General features: G+C 44.7%; 2 protein-coding genes across 5 annotated transcripts in view; both read right to left on the bottom strand.

Annotated features, from left to right (window-relative positions):
* Nucleotides 1-5,528: 5,528 nt before the first annotated feature.
* On the bottom strand, nt 5,529-6,681 carry RPS26 (ribosomal protein S26). Its single transcript, XM_074226411.1, has 4 exons — nt 6,582-6,681; nt 6,174-6,351; nt 5,960-6,090; nt 5,529-5,629 (listed from the first exon to the last, which is right to left on the bottom strand). Exons 1-4 carry the CDS (start codon nt 6,582-6,584, stop codon nt 5,594-5,596), a joined length of 348 nt encoding a protein of 115 aa, XP_074082512.1. The 5' UTR covers nt 6,585-6,681; the 3' UTR covers nt 5,529-5,593.
* Nucleotides 6,682-8,136: 1,455 nt separating this feature from the next.
* Nucleotides 8,137-13,483, bottom strand: part of IKZF4 (IKAROS family zinc finger 4) — a 28,634-nt gene continuing 23,287 nt past the window's right edge. For all 4 annotated transcript variants that reach the window (XM_074226415.1, XM_074226413.1, XM_074226414.1 and 1 more), the window contains one exon: nt 8,137-12,084. In XM_074226415.1, coding sequence (XP_074082516.1) covers nt 11,327-12,084 — 758 coding nt within the window. In that variant the 3' untranslated portion in view covers nt 8,137-11,326. The remainder of the gene's footprint in view (nt 12,085-13,483) is intronic.

Below are 13,483 nucleotides of genomic sequence, written 5' to 3' on the forward strand. Positions count from 1 at the left end.
AGAGAATGACTCCTACAACAAAAGTCTCAGATAAACAGACTGGATAGAATTTTAGCTAGAATTTCTAGGAGAAATGAATTAACATTTTTAAAAAGATATTTTTATAAATAGAATAAGATATATAAGAGCACTTAAAAAGAATAAAAAATGGGAAAATAAAACAGCTTGGCAATAGAGTAGAAAACCCTGCTCCAGTAAGACTTCCCTGAAAATTAGAATAAAGCCAATAGGAGAAATCAGTCAAGGCTGAAAAAAAAAGGAAGAAACTATGAAGGCTCTCATAATAAAAGCTGGAAACTGGTGGAAACACAATAAGGACTTGAGGTTACCACAACTGCCCAGAGATTACTGAACCCTTGTCCTTCTGTCCATCATTGCCACTCATAAAACATTCAGTCATGAATAACAATGACTTGGTGCAAAAGTGTTTGTAGTTCTTGAAGTAGCAATGAACAAGAATCTGAATTATGAACATATAAATGGGGAAAATGGCTAAAAAAAAGTCATGGTGTATAAATATGATGGAATACTATTGTACTTTAAGGAATTAATGATTTCAAAGAAACTCACAAAGATGTGTATATGAATTGATGCAGCAAATAGAACTGGGAGAACAAGTTATAAGAAAATACTGTTGAAGACAAAAACAATGACCATAATTTCAGATTAATCGTGGAAAGGGCAATTTACTTCCTGATAAAAAAAAAACTAGCACAGAATGAGACAACCATAAATAAGTATTAAATACATATGTACATATATTTCTTTTAAATGTACAGAAATCTGCCTTGTAAGAGATGGGGTTTTGGGGGGGCATAGTGCCTGGTAAACAGTAGGCATTTAATAAATGTTTATTTTCATTCTCATTGTGAGACTAAGAGGATTTTTGCTAATTGGTAAAAGGATATTTAAGAGATTGAAGACTTTGAGAGATCAATTAGACTATTAATGTACCATATTCCAGGCAAGAGGTAGTCACAGTCTAATCCAAGTATAATGAAAGTGTGAACATAAAAGAGTAAAAATAAAAACTTATTGTGAAAGTAGCCACCCTGTGTTTGTGGGAGGAAAAAGAAAACTGAAGTCAATTGGAGGCTTTAGACTTTTGCTAACTCAGAGAAAGGTGGTGTCAACAATCAAGTTTTGTGTGACCAGAGGGATTTGGGGGAAGAAAAGGTTGAGGGGAAGGACATGCCCTTTATATCTGTAGTATCTAATATATAATAGGAATTCAATGTTTACTGAATTTGAAGTACCATTAAAATAGATTTAACAAAAAACATTTCCTAAGTATCTTTGTTGAGCTAGGCAGGAAAAAATATTCAGATGGAGTTTGGGGAAATTCCAGAAAAAGGCTGGATTAGGAATACCAGCATGTTGATCCATCAACACCTACTAAGGTCACATGCAAGTATTGGGAGGATACAAAAACAGTCCCTGCTTTCAAAGAATTTACAATCTAATAGAAGACAACAAACAAAAGGAAGCCGAGAGGGAGGAGGGAGAGCAGCAGAGAAAGGACTAGTTGGGGGACATGGCAGAGAATTCATGGGAGAATTCCTAAAGTGGTTAGGCCAGGTGAGAAATGAGGAGTCATATGTGCTGAGCTCACCTTCAATGCAGGTTTTGGGGTTCACAGCCCCCCTCCTATCAGAAGCAATAGAGATTTCCTAGGGTCTAGTAGAGCTGGTCATAAGTGTCCCAAAGTAATGCAATCAAGAGAGAAATGTAGACACTTGTGCTAATTGAGGAAATAGACAGGAGAATGTAAAAGGAGAAAAGGGCTGGCAATACCTTGGGAGACACTGAATGGAGGGGGGGCAATGGGATGCCCGAGTCTGAGCAGAATAGATTAACACAATCAAATGAGATTATGGAGCCAAAGAACAAAGTATTCAACAGAGTAATCAAGGGGAAACTAATTTTAAGTGTCTACTTTGAGGAAGGCACTGCTAAAGTATTTAAATAAGGGATGGAGATACTATCTTAACCCATTTTATATTTATATTACAGCAAGGGAAAGAAAGGCATTTTGTCTAAGGTTAAATTTGAACCTAACTGCCTTATATCATCAACATATTGCAAAAAGGATGAAACAAAGAAAGCATTTCAGGGGTTTCCAAAGCAGTGGGATAGGAAGCAAATTCTTAGGAGGCAGTATTAATTGAATTGATACTGATCTTTGGGTATATCATTCTGATTCTGGAAACACTCCCCTTCACCCACTCCAATCACAAGGGTTCCCAAGGAATCATTGATAAACTTTCTAGAAAGAACTGGACAAGTTCCTCTTTTGATAGTCCTGCCCTCCTGGGCACTACAAGGATAAGACAACCAAAATAAGATTTGTGTCCTGATTTTCTAAAAATATAGGTATATCCTCCCTCTCCAAACTACTCTCATTCTACTTAATGTTGCTTAGTATTCTTTACATGTCTGATCTCCTTGTATTCTTATAGTACATGAATATTTCACAATTAGTTCTAGTTTTAAAAACTCTTAATTCTTTTATGTGATTATCATAACACTTTATCTTTTCCTATGCCTTAACTCTTCCTAACATGACTTCCAATTCTTTCAATGTTTTTTTTTGAGTTTTTTGCAAGGCAAATGGGGTTAAGTGGCTTGCCCAAGGCCACACAGCCAGGTAATTATTAAGTGTCTGAGGTCAGATTTGCTCTATCCACTGCGCCACCTAGCTGCCCCTCATTCAATATTCTTATCATCCATCCTGTCATCACTTTCCTTCCTCTTCCTAGACTTTTTAGCTGACTACCTAAAAGCTTGAAATTCTTACTTCCTTGGCCTTAAACTGGGTCCCAACCAAACCCTAACATTTTACTGAGAAATTAAGAGAACATTTGCTGAATTTTATCATTCATAAACCTGTGACATCTCTATTCCTTTACCCAGTTGCATCTTGAGGGCCTAAAACAACCCCTTCTACAGATTGCCCCCACTATCATTCTTAATTATTGGTTCTTCCCTCAATGTCTAGTCTTTCTCAAGTCTCTCCTCATCCTTCTAAAATCCTTAAGTTTGAAAGCTACTGCCTTTAAAAAAAAAAATATATATATATATATATATACATATTGTTCTTTCTACTAATCATTTGGGTTGTTTTTTTGTTTGTTTTTGTTTTTTGCAAGGCAATTGTGGTTAAGTGGCTTGCCCAAGACCACACAGCTAGCTAATTAAGTCTGAGACTGGATTTGAACCCAGGTACTCCTGACTCCAAGGCCAGTGCTTTATCCACTGTGCCACCTAGCCACCCCCCTCTACTAATCATTTCTTTGTAATGTTTTGAATTTTACAATTTTTCCCCTCCTCCCTCCCTCCCTCCCCCCCAACAGAAGGTAGTCTGATAGTCTACATTTGTTTCTGTAAAATTGAATACATTGAAAGAAAAAACATATCCTTAAATTCATCTTTCCAGGATTCTCTGAAATCCCATCCCTACTGATTTCTAATAGAACAAGTATTCCATTACATACATATCACAATTTTATTTAATTATTCTCCAATTGATGGATATTCACTTGATTTTCAATACTTTCCCACTACAGAGTTGCTACATTTTTGTTTATGTGGGGTTTCTACCCTTTCTCATCTCTTCTGAATACAGATCCAGTAGTCAATGCACATTGAAAGCTACTGTTTTAGATGTTCCCTTTCTAATTTTAAGAAAGGTAGGGAATGAAACTGTGATTTCATTGGTATACTCATTTCCTTCAATTTCTCACTCTAAATTTTATTCTGCAATGACTTCGATTTTCAGGCTTTTCAAAGTCTTTGCAGTATCTGATGCTGTTCTCATTATTCCTTATTGCTCCATTACAGAACTGCCATTATGCTCTTGGTGATCTTATCAGCTCAACAAGCTGTGTTCATGCCAACTCCCAAGAGCTGTATCATCTTGGATCCCCCCATTTTATCAAAATCAACATGTACATTTTTAATTCATCTTCTTTCCCTCTAATCTACTTTCCTTTTGGGTTTCCTAGGTTTGCAATCATATCCAGCTTAAAATTACACATTGACTCACCAATCTTCTCAACTTTGCATCTCAGACATTTAGTTCAGAATCTAATCACTCAACTCCTTTATTTTCTTACTCCTAGGTCAGACTCAGAGGTCTAAGTGGCCTATTCCCTCTCTACTTAAATTCCAATTGTTTTGGCATTCTATCCCAGACACTCAGTACTGCCCAGCTCTAACCTTGTTCATACCCAGAAAATCTATATGGTATCGAAGCTTATCCAATGTAACTGTTCAAGTTTTCTACAATGAAGTCTTTTCTGATACCCCAATAATTGTAGACAGTATTCCCTCATCTGATCATATTTCTCATTTGTAAAATTACAGCTGTTACAGAAAACTCTTGTACCTGCGTATTAACTGTAGTTTCTTCATATTTTGCTAAGAGATGTTCCTTGTTTCTAAAACAGTTCTCTTAGGAACAGCTAGGTGACAGTGGATGGAGCACCAGCCCTGGAGTCAGGAATACCCGAGTTCAAATCCAGCCTCAACAATAATTACCTAGCTGTATGGCCTTGGGCAAGTCACTTAAACCCCACTGCCTTGCAAAAAATCTAAAAACAGATGTTCTCTTTTTAATAATTATTTTGCAAATGTTTGGACTTTATTCTCAAAGAAGAGGGGCAGTTATAATGCAGTGGTCTTGGAATCCAAATTTGAGCTCAGATACTTGATACTTAAAATATGATCCTGGGCAAGTAACTTAACCCTGATTGTGTTGCATCCAGGGCCACCTCCAGTCATCCTGATTCATATTTGGCCACTGGCTCTAGATGACTCTGGAGAAGAAAGTGAGGTTGGTGACTTAGCACAGCATCTCCTCACTCAAATACAATTCATGTGATTGGCTTGGCATCACCTCCCTGACATCGTGGTCCTCTCTTGAGGGGAAGGACAAACGTTATGCAAAAAAAGTTCTACAATACAGTTCTACAATTTGGAGAATGAGATTACTTTTCCCTGGAAAGAATGACAGATAGCCTATTGATACCTAGGACAAAGATTTCTGTGATCCAAATGGAAATCTTACAGGACAGATCACTACCTTTATCATCATTTAAAATACAAAAATCTAGCTCTGTTTGGAAGGGCTAAGGAGAGTCAATACCTAATACTTCATAAAAATAACTCAGTTACCCAACCATAAACTTCCATCAAGCTTGGTACTCCTGTATTTTTTTTAACCAGTCTTACTGTCTATTCTTGAGTAGGCTGTGCCAAGAATACTGATTTTTCTATGCAAGTTTAAGGTCTGCCTTTTTTCTTTTAGGTTTTTTTGCAAGGCAAATGGGGTCAAGTGGCTTGCCCAAGGCCACACAGCTTGGTAATGATTAAGTGTCTGAGACCGGATTTGAACCCAGGTACTCCTAACTCCAAGGCCGGTGCTTTATCCACTTTCGCCACCTACCTGCCCCAGGTCTGCTTTTTTTTTTTTAGGTCAAAGAGTAGACCTACAATCCCCTAACCCACAGAACTCACCAGGCACAATATAAGATAAACCAATCATTTTATTTTTCTCTTTCCATTCAGGAATGTCCGACGGACAGATAGCTCTTTACATAGGCTTTGGAGGGGGTCTGGGGGCAGCACCCTATAAAATAAAAAAAAATTGGTTTGTGAGGGAACATTTTTCCCCCATTGTGGAAAGCAGCAATAGTTCAAACAGCTTTCTTAGTCTAGTATTCTTTTACAAGCCTCAATGGGGGGAGAAATTTTACTTAGCCTTACTATCATGCTGATCTAATTATAGACTAGAAAGAAAACTGTGTTAATAGAACACTCACTCTCTTTCCCAATTCAATATATTTTCTGGAGATGCTTCCAACCATACCTCCTTTTATTTTTAAGTTAAGTGAGTTCATTTCGTTTCCCTGTCTCTCTCCTGCAGTGGGGACCCTAGCCCCCTTCCTATCAGACTCACCGCGGGTCTGAAGCGAGGAGGGGGCGTGCGGTCCTTGCGGGCCTCCCGGGACCGGTTCCTCACCACCTTGCTGTGGATGGCGCAGCTCACGCAGTAATGCAGCTTCACGTACAGTTTGGGCAGCACATACGCTGGAAAGGAAGGCGCGTCACCGGGGAGCCCCACGTGCCCCGTTCGGCAGCTCCCGCCTCCCTCCCGGCGCCCCCAGACTCACAGTCGAAGACGCTGGCCTCGGAGATGTCCCTGACGGCCGCGGCCTCCACGATGTTGCGGATGACGAACTTCTTGATGGCCTTGTCCTTGGGCACGCAGCGGGCGCAGTTGGTGCAGCGGATGGGCTGCACGTGGCCGCGGCCCTTCTTGGCGCGGCCGTTGTTCCTCCTCTTCTTGGTCTGGGGCGGTGCGGAGCCGAGTCACGCGTCACCCCTCCCGACCCCCCGAGCGCCGCGCAGCCCCCGGCCCAGCGCCCCTCCGCGCCCCCCTCCTCCAACGTGCGCGCCCGCCGCCCAGAACCCGGGGTCCGCTCTCCTCCTCATCCTGGGCCCGACCCCGCTCCGAGGGAACCGCGACCGGCATTGCCCAGGGCCAGAGACCCCCTCCCCGCCCCGCGCCGCTTCCTCACCATGGCGAAAGCAAGAAGCCGGAAAAGGATCCGGCCCCGCCGCCGTCCTTCTTATATACCCCGAGAGTCCTGCGCCGACACATGCGCGCGGGCAGGTTTCTCCTCCGAGACAAAGCCATTTCAGGACTCACTTCACAAAAGGCCTTGCTCCTCAAGAGGGCCGTGCCCTTGGTTAAAAGAGGTTTCCGAAGTGGTTTTCTCCGTGGAGAAGGAAACCCGGGGGACTATTTTTCTCCTCGCGTGGAAGCATACGGGTGAAACTACTTTCCCAACAGGCTCCGCGAGGCGTTTGCTTTCCCAGAAGCCCTGCTGGGAGTTGTGGCCGGTCAGCTGGGGTGCCTCGGGGCACGCCGGGAGCTGTAGTCCACCGAGGAGAAATTAACGTAAAGGGCTGCCTTTTGGGAGTTGTAGTTTGAATGAGCAAGTAAGCCTACGCGCGCCATGGGAGATGTAGGTCTGCGATGGCCTCGGGCCCCGCAGCCGGGGTCCCACCTACAGGGGAAGATTATCTTCTAGGTCGTACCCTCCGGTTCCCTCTGGGTCCCAGCTTTCTTTTCTTTTAAGAACAGGGACAGAGGGGCGGCTAGGTGGCGTAGTGGCCTTGGAGTCAGGAGGACCTGTGTTCAGATTCGACCTCAGACACTTAATAATGACCTAGCCGTGTGGCCTTGGGCAAGCCACTTAACCCCATTGCCTTGCAAAATCTAAAAAAAAAAAAAAACAAACAAAAAAAAAACCAGGGACAGAAAGGTAGATGAAGCAGCTATAGGCACATAAGGAAAAAAAGACTCCCCTACTCACTATGGTTTTTTGTTTTGCAAGGCAGATGAGGTTAAGTGACTTGTCAGAGGTCATTATTAAGTGCCTGAGACCGAATTTGAACTCAAGTCCTGTGCTCTATCCACAGCATCCCTAGCCTCCCGATCTGATAGCAAAGGCTCTGTTCACCACCTGACCCTTCTCCCCTCCCCTCCCCGTTCCCATGGTGGGGCAATTCCACCCTCTCAGCTCGCAGCTGCAGCAGAGCCCCTGGGAGCTAGCTAAGCACTTGGTCCAGGAACTGTGTGGTCCCAAGCTTTCTAGAGGGAATTAGCTGTCCTCCTCTCTTATCGTGGAAGCCAGAGGACCTGAGTTCAATCCAGCCTCAGACACTTAATACTTAGTAGTATGACCTTGGGCAAGTCACTTACCCCCATTGCCCATGGAGCCCTTCCTTGCTATAGCATTTTCATTTAGGGATTTCTTGCTTACTCTCTCCCAAAACTCTTTTTATTATTTTTTTTTTTTGGCAAGGTAATGGGGTTAAGTGGCTTGCCCAAGACCACACAACTGGCTAATTGTTAAATGTCTGAGGGCAAATTTGAACTCAGGTCCTCCTGACTTCAGGGCCGGTGCTCTATCCACTGCACCACCTAGCTGCCCCTTCTCCCAAAACTCTTGTGACTTTGACCAAACTGCTAATTATCTGAGGACAAAGTGAATCTGAATAAAATCATAATGATAAAGTCTTTTCCCTCCTCTCCAGAACAGTAAGGCAGGGAAGTTTGCAAAGACAGGAGGTGTTAAATTACTCATGTTTATTTATAACAGACCTTCAGCCAGTACAGTACAAAACTTACAGTAGTATATTCTTCGTTACACAAATATTTACTTACAATATATTACAGATACAAAACGCTTCGCAGTTAAGTCTCAAAAGCAAGTTTGACTCCCCTTGAGAAGGGAAAGAACTCTCAAAAAAAAGGCGGGGAGGGGGACCCAGAAGAGGCGAGAGAACAGGGATCAAGAAAGACATCTAGTCTAGGATACAAATGAAAACCCTGGGAAAGAGAAAGAGGACAGAGGTGGTATTGCACTTTCTTCTTTTTTTTTCTTTTTTTGTTCTCATAATGTCTGATTAAAAATATATATATATATATAATATGTACATAAGGAAAGAGGCTGCTAAGAGTGTTACAAAAATCCCTCTGCAGCTTGGAGACAGATATGGAAAAAAAAACCAAAGGTTCGGAAAAGTATCTGCTTAGAAAGGGTTTTGTTGCTGTTTTTGAATTTTGTTAGAAAAGGAAAACACCTCTTTCCTCTACATAAGTTTCAAGGATTTTTTTCCCTTTTTTCTCCTTTTTTTCCTTCTTTTATTTTTTCTTTTAATTTTCTTTCTTTTTTTTTTAAGCAAAAGGAGCTGGGAGGAGGGGTGAGCACATCTGAGGTCCCAGAACCAAGGAGGCTCTGGGAAAGTAGGGCTTTATACTTAGGACTCTGGTTAAAGTGCAGTGATGATCTGGAAAGTGATGGAGTCCCCTTCTTTCCCTACTTAGAGTCTTATCTTGCTCCTAGCCCCCAAGTCTCTGCTCTCCTGGGCATAGTAATAGCCTCAGAACATGATTTTTTGTTTGTTTTGAATTTTCAGGGGTGAGGGGATCACAGGTTTGCCAAAGTAGAAAGGGGAAAGGATGTGGGTAGGACCCTAAGGCTCTGAACTCCCTGGAGGGAATATAGTCCCTCTGGGGAGTCACTATCACAAGCAGAATAATAGTTCCCAGTTGAGAAAGGAAAGGAGGAGTAGAAAGGGGTTCAATGTCCAAATCTGCTCTGCAAAAGTAGAGTAGGGAGGTAGGAGAAGAGTGTCTTGTTGGAGCGAACCTTCTCTTTAAAGACCTTTCCATCTTTTCCCTCTACCCATCTTTGTTCCCCTATTCCCCACCTCCCTGATCCTGGCAGCGTTTGTTTATTGCTACATTGTCCAGGAGGAACAGACAGATCCATCATAATGATGCTCCACTCCACACCTATCTGGGTCTCAACAAGGAGACCTTAAAGCAGAGGAGGAGAAAACTCTTTTAGGATCTCCTCCCTGCAATGGGATGAGGCAGACTCCTCTCAGAGGCCTGTGTACCACAATCCTGGCTTCTATCCCTCAGTCAACCCTGCAGCATACTTCTCTGGGGACCCCTAAGAGATCCCTGAGGAGGGAGAAAAGGGAGAAGAGGCAATGAGGAAAAGGGTTGTGGGAAGAGGAAGAAGAGGGTGGCAGTTGGAAGAGAAAAGTGAGAGAAAAGAGAGAAGGACCAAGTGTTGCAACTTGTGAGGTGGTTGTGTTTTTGTTTTTTTGTGTTTTTTTTTAACATAGAAAAAAAAACAGCCTTTGGTTTGAACCTCAAGGAAGCAAGAGAGTCAGGTGGCTGCGGCCCTGGGCTGGGACTCCATGTGTATAGAGATGCTTCCCCTTCCCAGGGGCCTCTGCCTCCCTCCCAGACCAACGAGAACGGCCAAGCATGCTTCAGGAACCAGGAGGGAAATGATTCCTCCTTCCCTGCTTCCTTGGTACCAGGCATGAAAGGGGCAGTGAAGGATGCCCTCAGTCCAGATGTGCTGGACCCACTCTCCCTGGGGCAGGGGTAGGGTAGGGGCAGGGGCACATGCCCACCCTGCAATCATTTTTGGTTATATTGAAATAATTAAAAGTGAGGAAAGAAACATCCCATTCTTATGACCACTGACCCTGAGAATGAAGCCTCAGAGCTCAAGAATGGGATGATAATCCCTGCTGGGGAAGGGTGAAGGCAGCAAGACCGAAGGGCTGGGTCTCCTCCTTGTCTTCAGGCAGCAATAGACTTAACAGGTTTTTCATATGGTGGGAAATCCCCTGAGTGCCTAGAGAGGTTTCTGGGGTGAGGGAGTCAATTGAAGAAGCATTGAGAGAAAGAGAAGAATCTTGTCTTCTCTTTATCCCCTTTAGCCAATTTGGTGAGGATCCTTTACTCCCAATGCTTCAGAGACAGAAAAAAGGTGCAGACCCAGCTTTCACCCCTGAGGATCTCAATTGGGGTGCCCCAAGTAGAGAGAAGCCACCACTGAGCGCCCAGACTGAATGGAGGACCAGAACAGCCCCTGTGAGGTTGAAGGGAGAGGATATCACATCCTAGTGGGAGACCCAGAGTGCAAATGCAGGCTTCAGAGAATTCATATTTTTAGGGGAATGAGTGAGAGGATTCTGAGCCTCACAGTGCCCTGGAGTGAACTTTTTCAACCCTCTCCTCCCCCTAAATGGGGGAGATCCTTCATTCATTCATTCATTCAAGAACAGTGCAAGCTGCCCAAGGTGAGAGGGCAGAGAGGTATGGAGTGCCAGGGGAGGGGTGTCCCAGAGAGGAGATATAATGCCACAGAGCTAAGGTGGGGCCAGGAGGCACCGGCACCAGAACTGAGGAATCTGGCAGTGTAAGTGAGGGGTGAGGGTCAGGGACAGCAGTAGGCCAATGCCCCTCCAAACTCTAGAGAGCTTCCTACTCCACTGTCCTAGTTGCGTGGAGGAAGCAGGACTAGAAAGGGAAATTAGGCTGGGGCTGGAGAAGAAAATGAGGGTAAATAATGGCAGGTATCTGATAGACCTTTTTCTGTAGAGGGCAAAAACCCTCCATCTAATAATCTTACTAAATAACTTAGAGTGAATTTTGGGAGGCGTAGGGGGTTGAAGAAAAGGAAGAACCAAAACAAAAGACCGTTTGATCACAATGCTTAAATAAATCAGCTTGGCAACTTGCAAAGGAGAGGGTAGAAATGGTGAGGAGTCAAGTGTGAAATCAGGCAGCCAGGGATTATGTCTGTGTGACAGGCTACAAAAGCAAAACTTAGTCAGAGAGAAAAGTGAACGATGGGAGGCAGGGATGAGATGGGAGAACTGGACACCTTGAAGGTGGGGGAGAAGACAGGAAGGGCTGGGTTGGAGGGGAGGCCAGAGCTCACTAGCCCACCTTGTGTTCCCCTCGGACAATGTGGGAGGAGAACTCGTACCGGTCCTGGCTGTGGTAGCCACAGATGTTGCACTCGAAAGGGTCCCTGAAGCCGTGGCAGCCCATGTGGATGGTGAACATGACGTGGTCCAGGAAGAGGATTCGGCAATGCTCACATTTGAAGGCCTTCACTGGCTCTCCGTCCTCTCCCACCACCCGCAGCACATCCTTGGCAGGGCCAGGAGCACTCCGGGAGAGCCCTTCCTGCATCTTGGGGTCCTCTTTGGCGTAGGCAGGGCTGGGTCGGCTCCCCACAACCAGAGCAGCTGGTTGATTTGAGGGACACTGAGAGGTGGTTACAATCCCCCCACCCCGTTCCTCATGGTTGCTCTCTGTGTCTGTGGAGTCCTGGCAGCCATTGCTGGGGGAGACCCCAGGGTCAGCCAGGGGACCCCGAGCCCGGTAAAGGAGGGGGCCCCCATCAGCTAGGTCCTCGTGCCCCTCACTGGCTTCCCGGCTTCCAGGCAGCTCCAGTCGGCCAGGGAGGGGCTGCATCTGGGTGTAGACAGAACTTATGACAGGTGTGAGCTCTGAGATGCAATTGGCAGGTGGAAGGCGAAGTGGGCGCAAGTGTTCTGCACCCACAAAGGCGAGTGAGCCAAAGCCAGGCTCCAAACCATGGTGTGTGACCAGCTCCACTTCCTTCTCATAGCCACCCGAATTCATGTCAAAGGGGAGATCAGAAAGGCTAAAGCGCATCTGCTTCTCACCTGCAGGGAAGGAGAAAGCACTTAAGCCCTCCAAATCAGAGAAAACAGCCAAGGGCAATGTTTCTTTGTGTACCACCATCTATTCAGGACCATGGAGGCCTGGTATATCTTCCAGAACTGCCACATATGAGAGTTTAGGACCCTCTCACCAGAGTCTAAGATCCAAGTCAGTTCAGACTATTTACTCGGATCAAAGGATCATGGAATTTACAGTTGGAAGGACTTTTGGAGATTATTGTAGTCCCTCCTTAGAAGATAAAGAAACTGGGGCGGCTAGGTGGCGCAGTGGACAGAGCACCGGCCCTGGAGTCAGGAGTACCTGGGTTCAAATTCGACCTCAGACACTTAATAATTACCTAGCCATGTGGCCTTGGGGAAGCCACTTAACCCCATTTGCCTTGCAAAAACCTTAAAAAAAAAAAGATAAAGAAACAAAAGTATAAAGAAGTGAGGTGGTCAAGGGGAGGGAGGGCAGCCATGACCTGCCTCCCAGTTTTGGAGTCAGGAGGCCAGGACAGAGACGAACCAGCTCTGCTCCTATGTTGGAAGGTTCCTCCTGACTTCTGGGATACTCCCAGTGAAGTCTGACTTCTTTCTTTCCTGCTCCACTTGTCTTTCTCTTTTCCACCCACAGCAGCTGCTCACATGGACTCTTTCTAGACAACTCTGCTCCCAAGGCAACCCTGTGGGAGTGAGGGGGGATCAAGGGGGGGGTGAGCAGGAGGCGGGGTCCAATAATGGACCCACACAGAAAGGTCCCTGTAGGCCTGTGTTACTGAGAAAACCACAGACTAACACCATCCTAGTTCTGGGGGATTGTTATCTATTGTGTTAAATATTTCCCAATAACATTTTTTTAGTTTTTTTTTTTTTGCAAGGCAATGCGGTTAAGTGACTTGTCCATGGTCACAAAGCTAGGTAATTAAGTGTCTGAGGCCGGATTTGAACTTAGGTCCTCCTGAATCCAGGGCCGGTGCTCCATCCACTGTGCCACCTAGCTGCCCCTCCCAATAATATTTTAATTTTAATATTTTTTTTAGGTTTTTGCAAGGTAAATGAGGTTAAGTGACTTGCCCAAGGCCACACAGCTAGGTAATTAAGTATCTGAGGCTGGACCTGAACTCAGGTACTCCTGACTCCAGGGCCAGTGCTCTATTCACTGTGCCACCTGGCTGCCCCTAATTTTAATATTTTTAATATTTAATTTTAGGCCTCTGAATGTTTGACACCTCTAGAACAATGGAAAGAACACTGGACTTGGTGGGGGCAGGGAGAGACAGGGCCTCAGGCACTTGTTATTTGCGTGAAGCTGGGCAGATCATTTACCTTCCCAGTCTATTTTTTCATTTGTAAAATGGTGATAATAATCATATTCCCCTTTAAAAGGTTGTGAGAACTA

The sequence above is a fragment of the Macrotis lagotis genome, chromosome 2 (assembly GCF_037893015.1).
Source record: "Macrotis lagotis isolate mMagLag1 chromosome 2, bilby.v1.9.chrom.fasta, whole genome shotgun sequence".
NCBI lineage: Eukaryota > Metazoa > Chordata > Mammalia > Peramelemorphia > Peramelidae > Macrotis > Macrotis lagotis.

Coding starts and splice junctions, on each gene's coding strand:
- RPS26 (XM_074226411.1), bottom strand. Junction 6,091..6,173: donor CGAGGCCAGCGTCTTCGACT/GTGAGTCTGGGG, acceptor CTTCCTTTCCAG/CGTATGTGCTGCCCAAACTG. Junction 5,630..5,959: donor CTCCTCGCTTCAGACCCGCG/GTGAGTCTGATA, acceptor TTTATTTTATAG/GGTGCTGCCCCCAGACCCCC.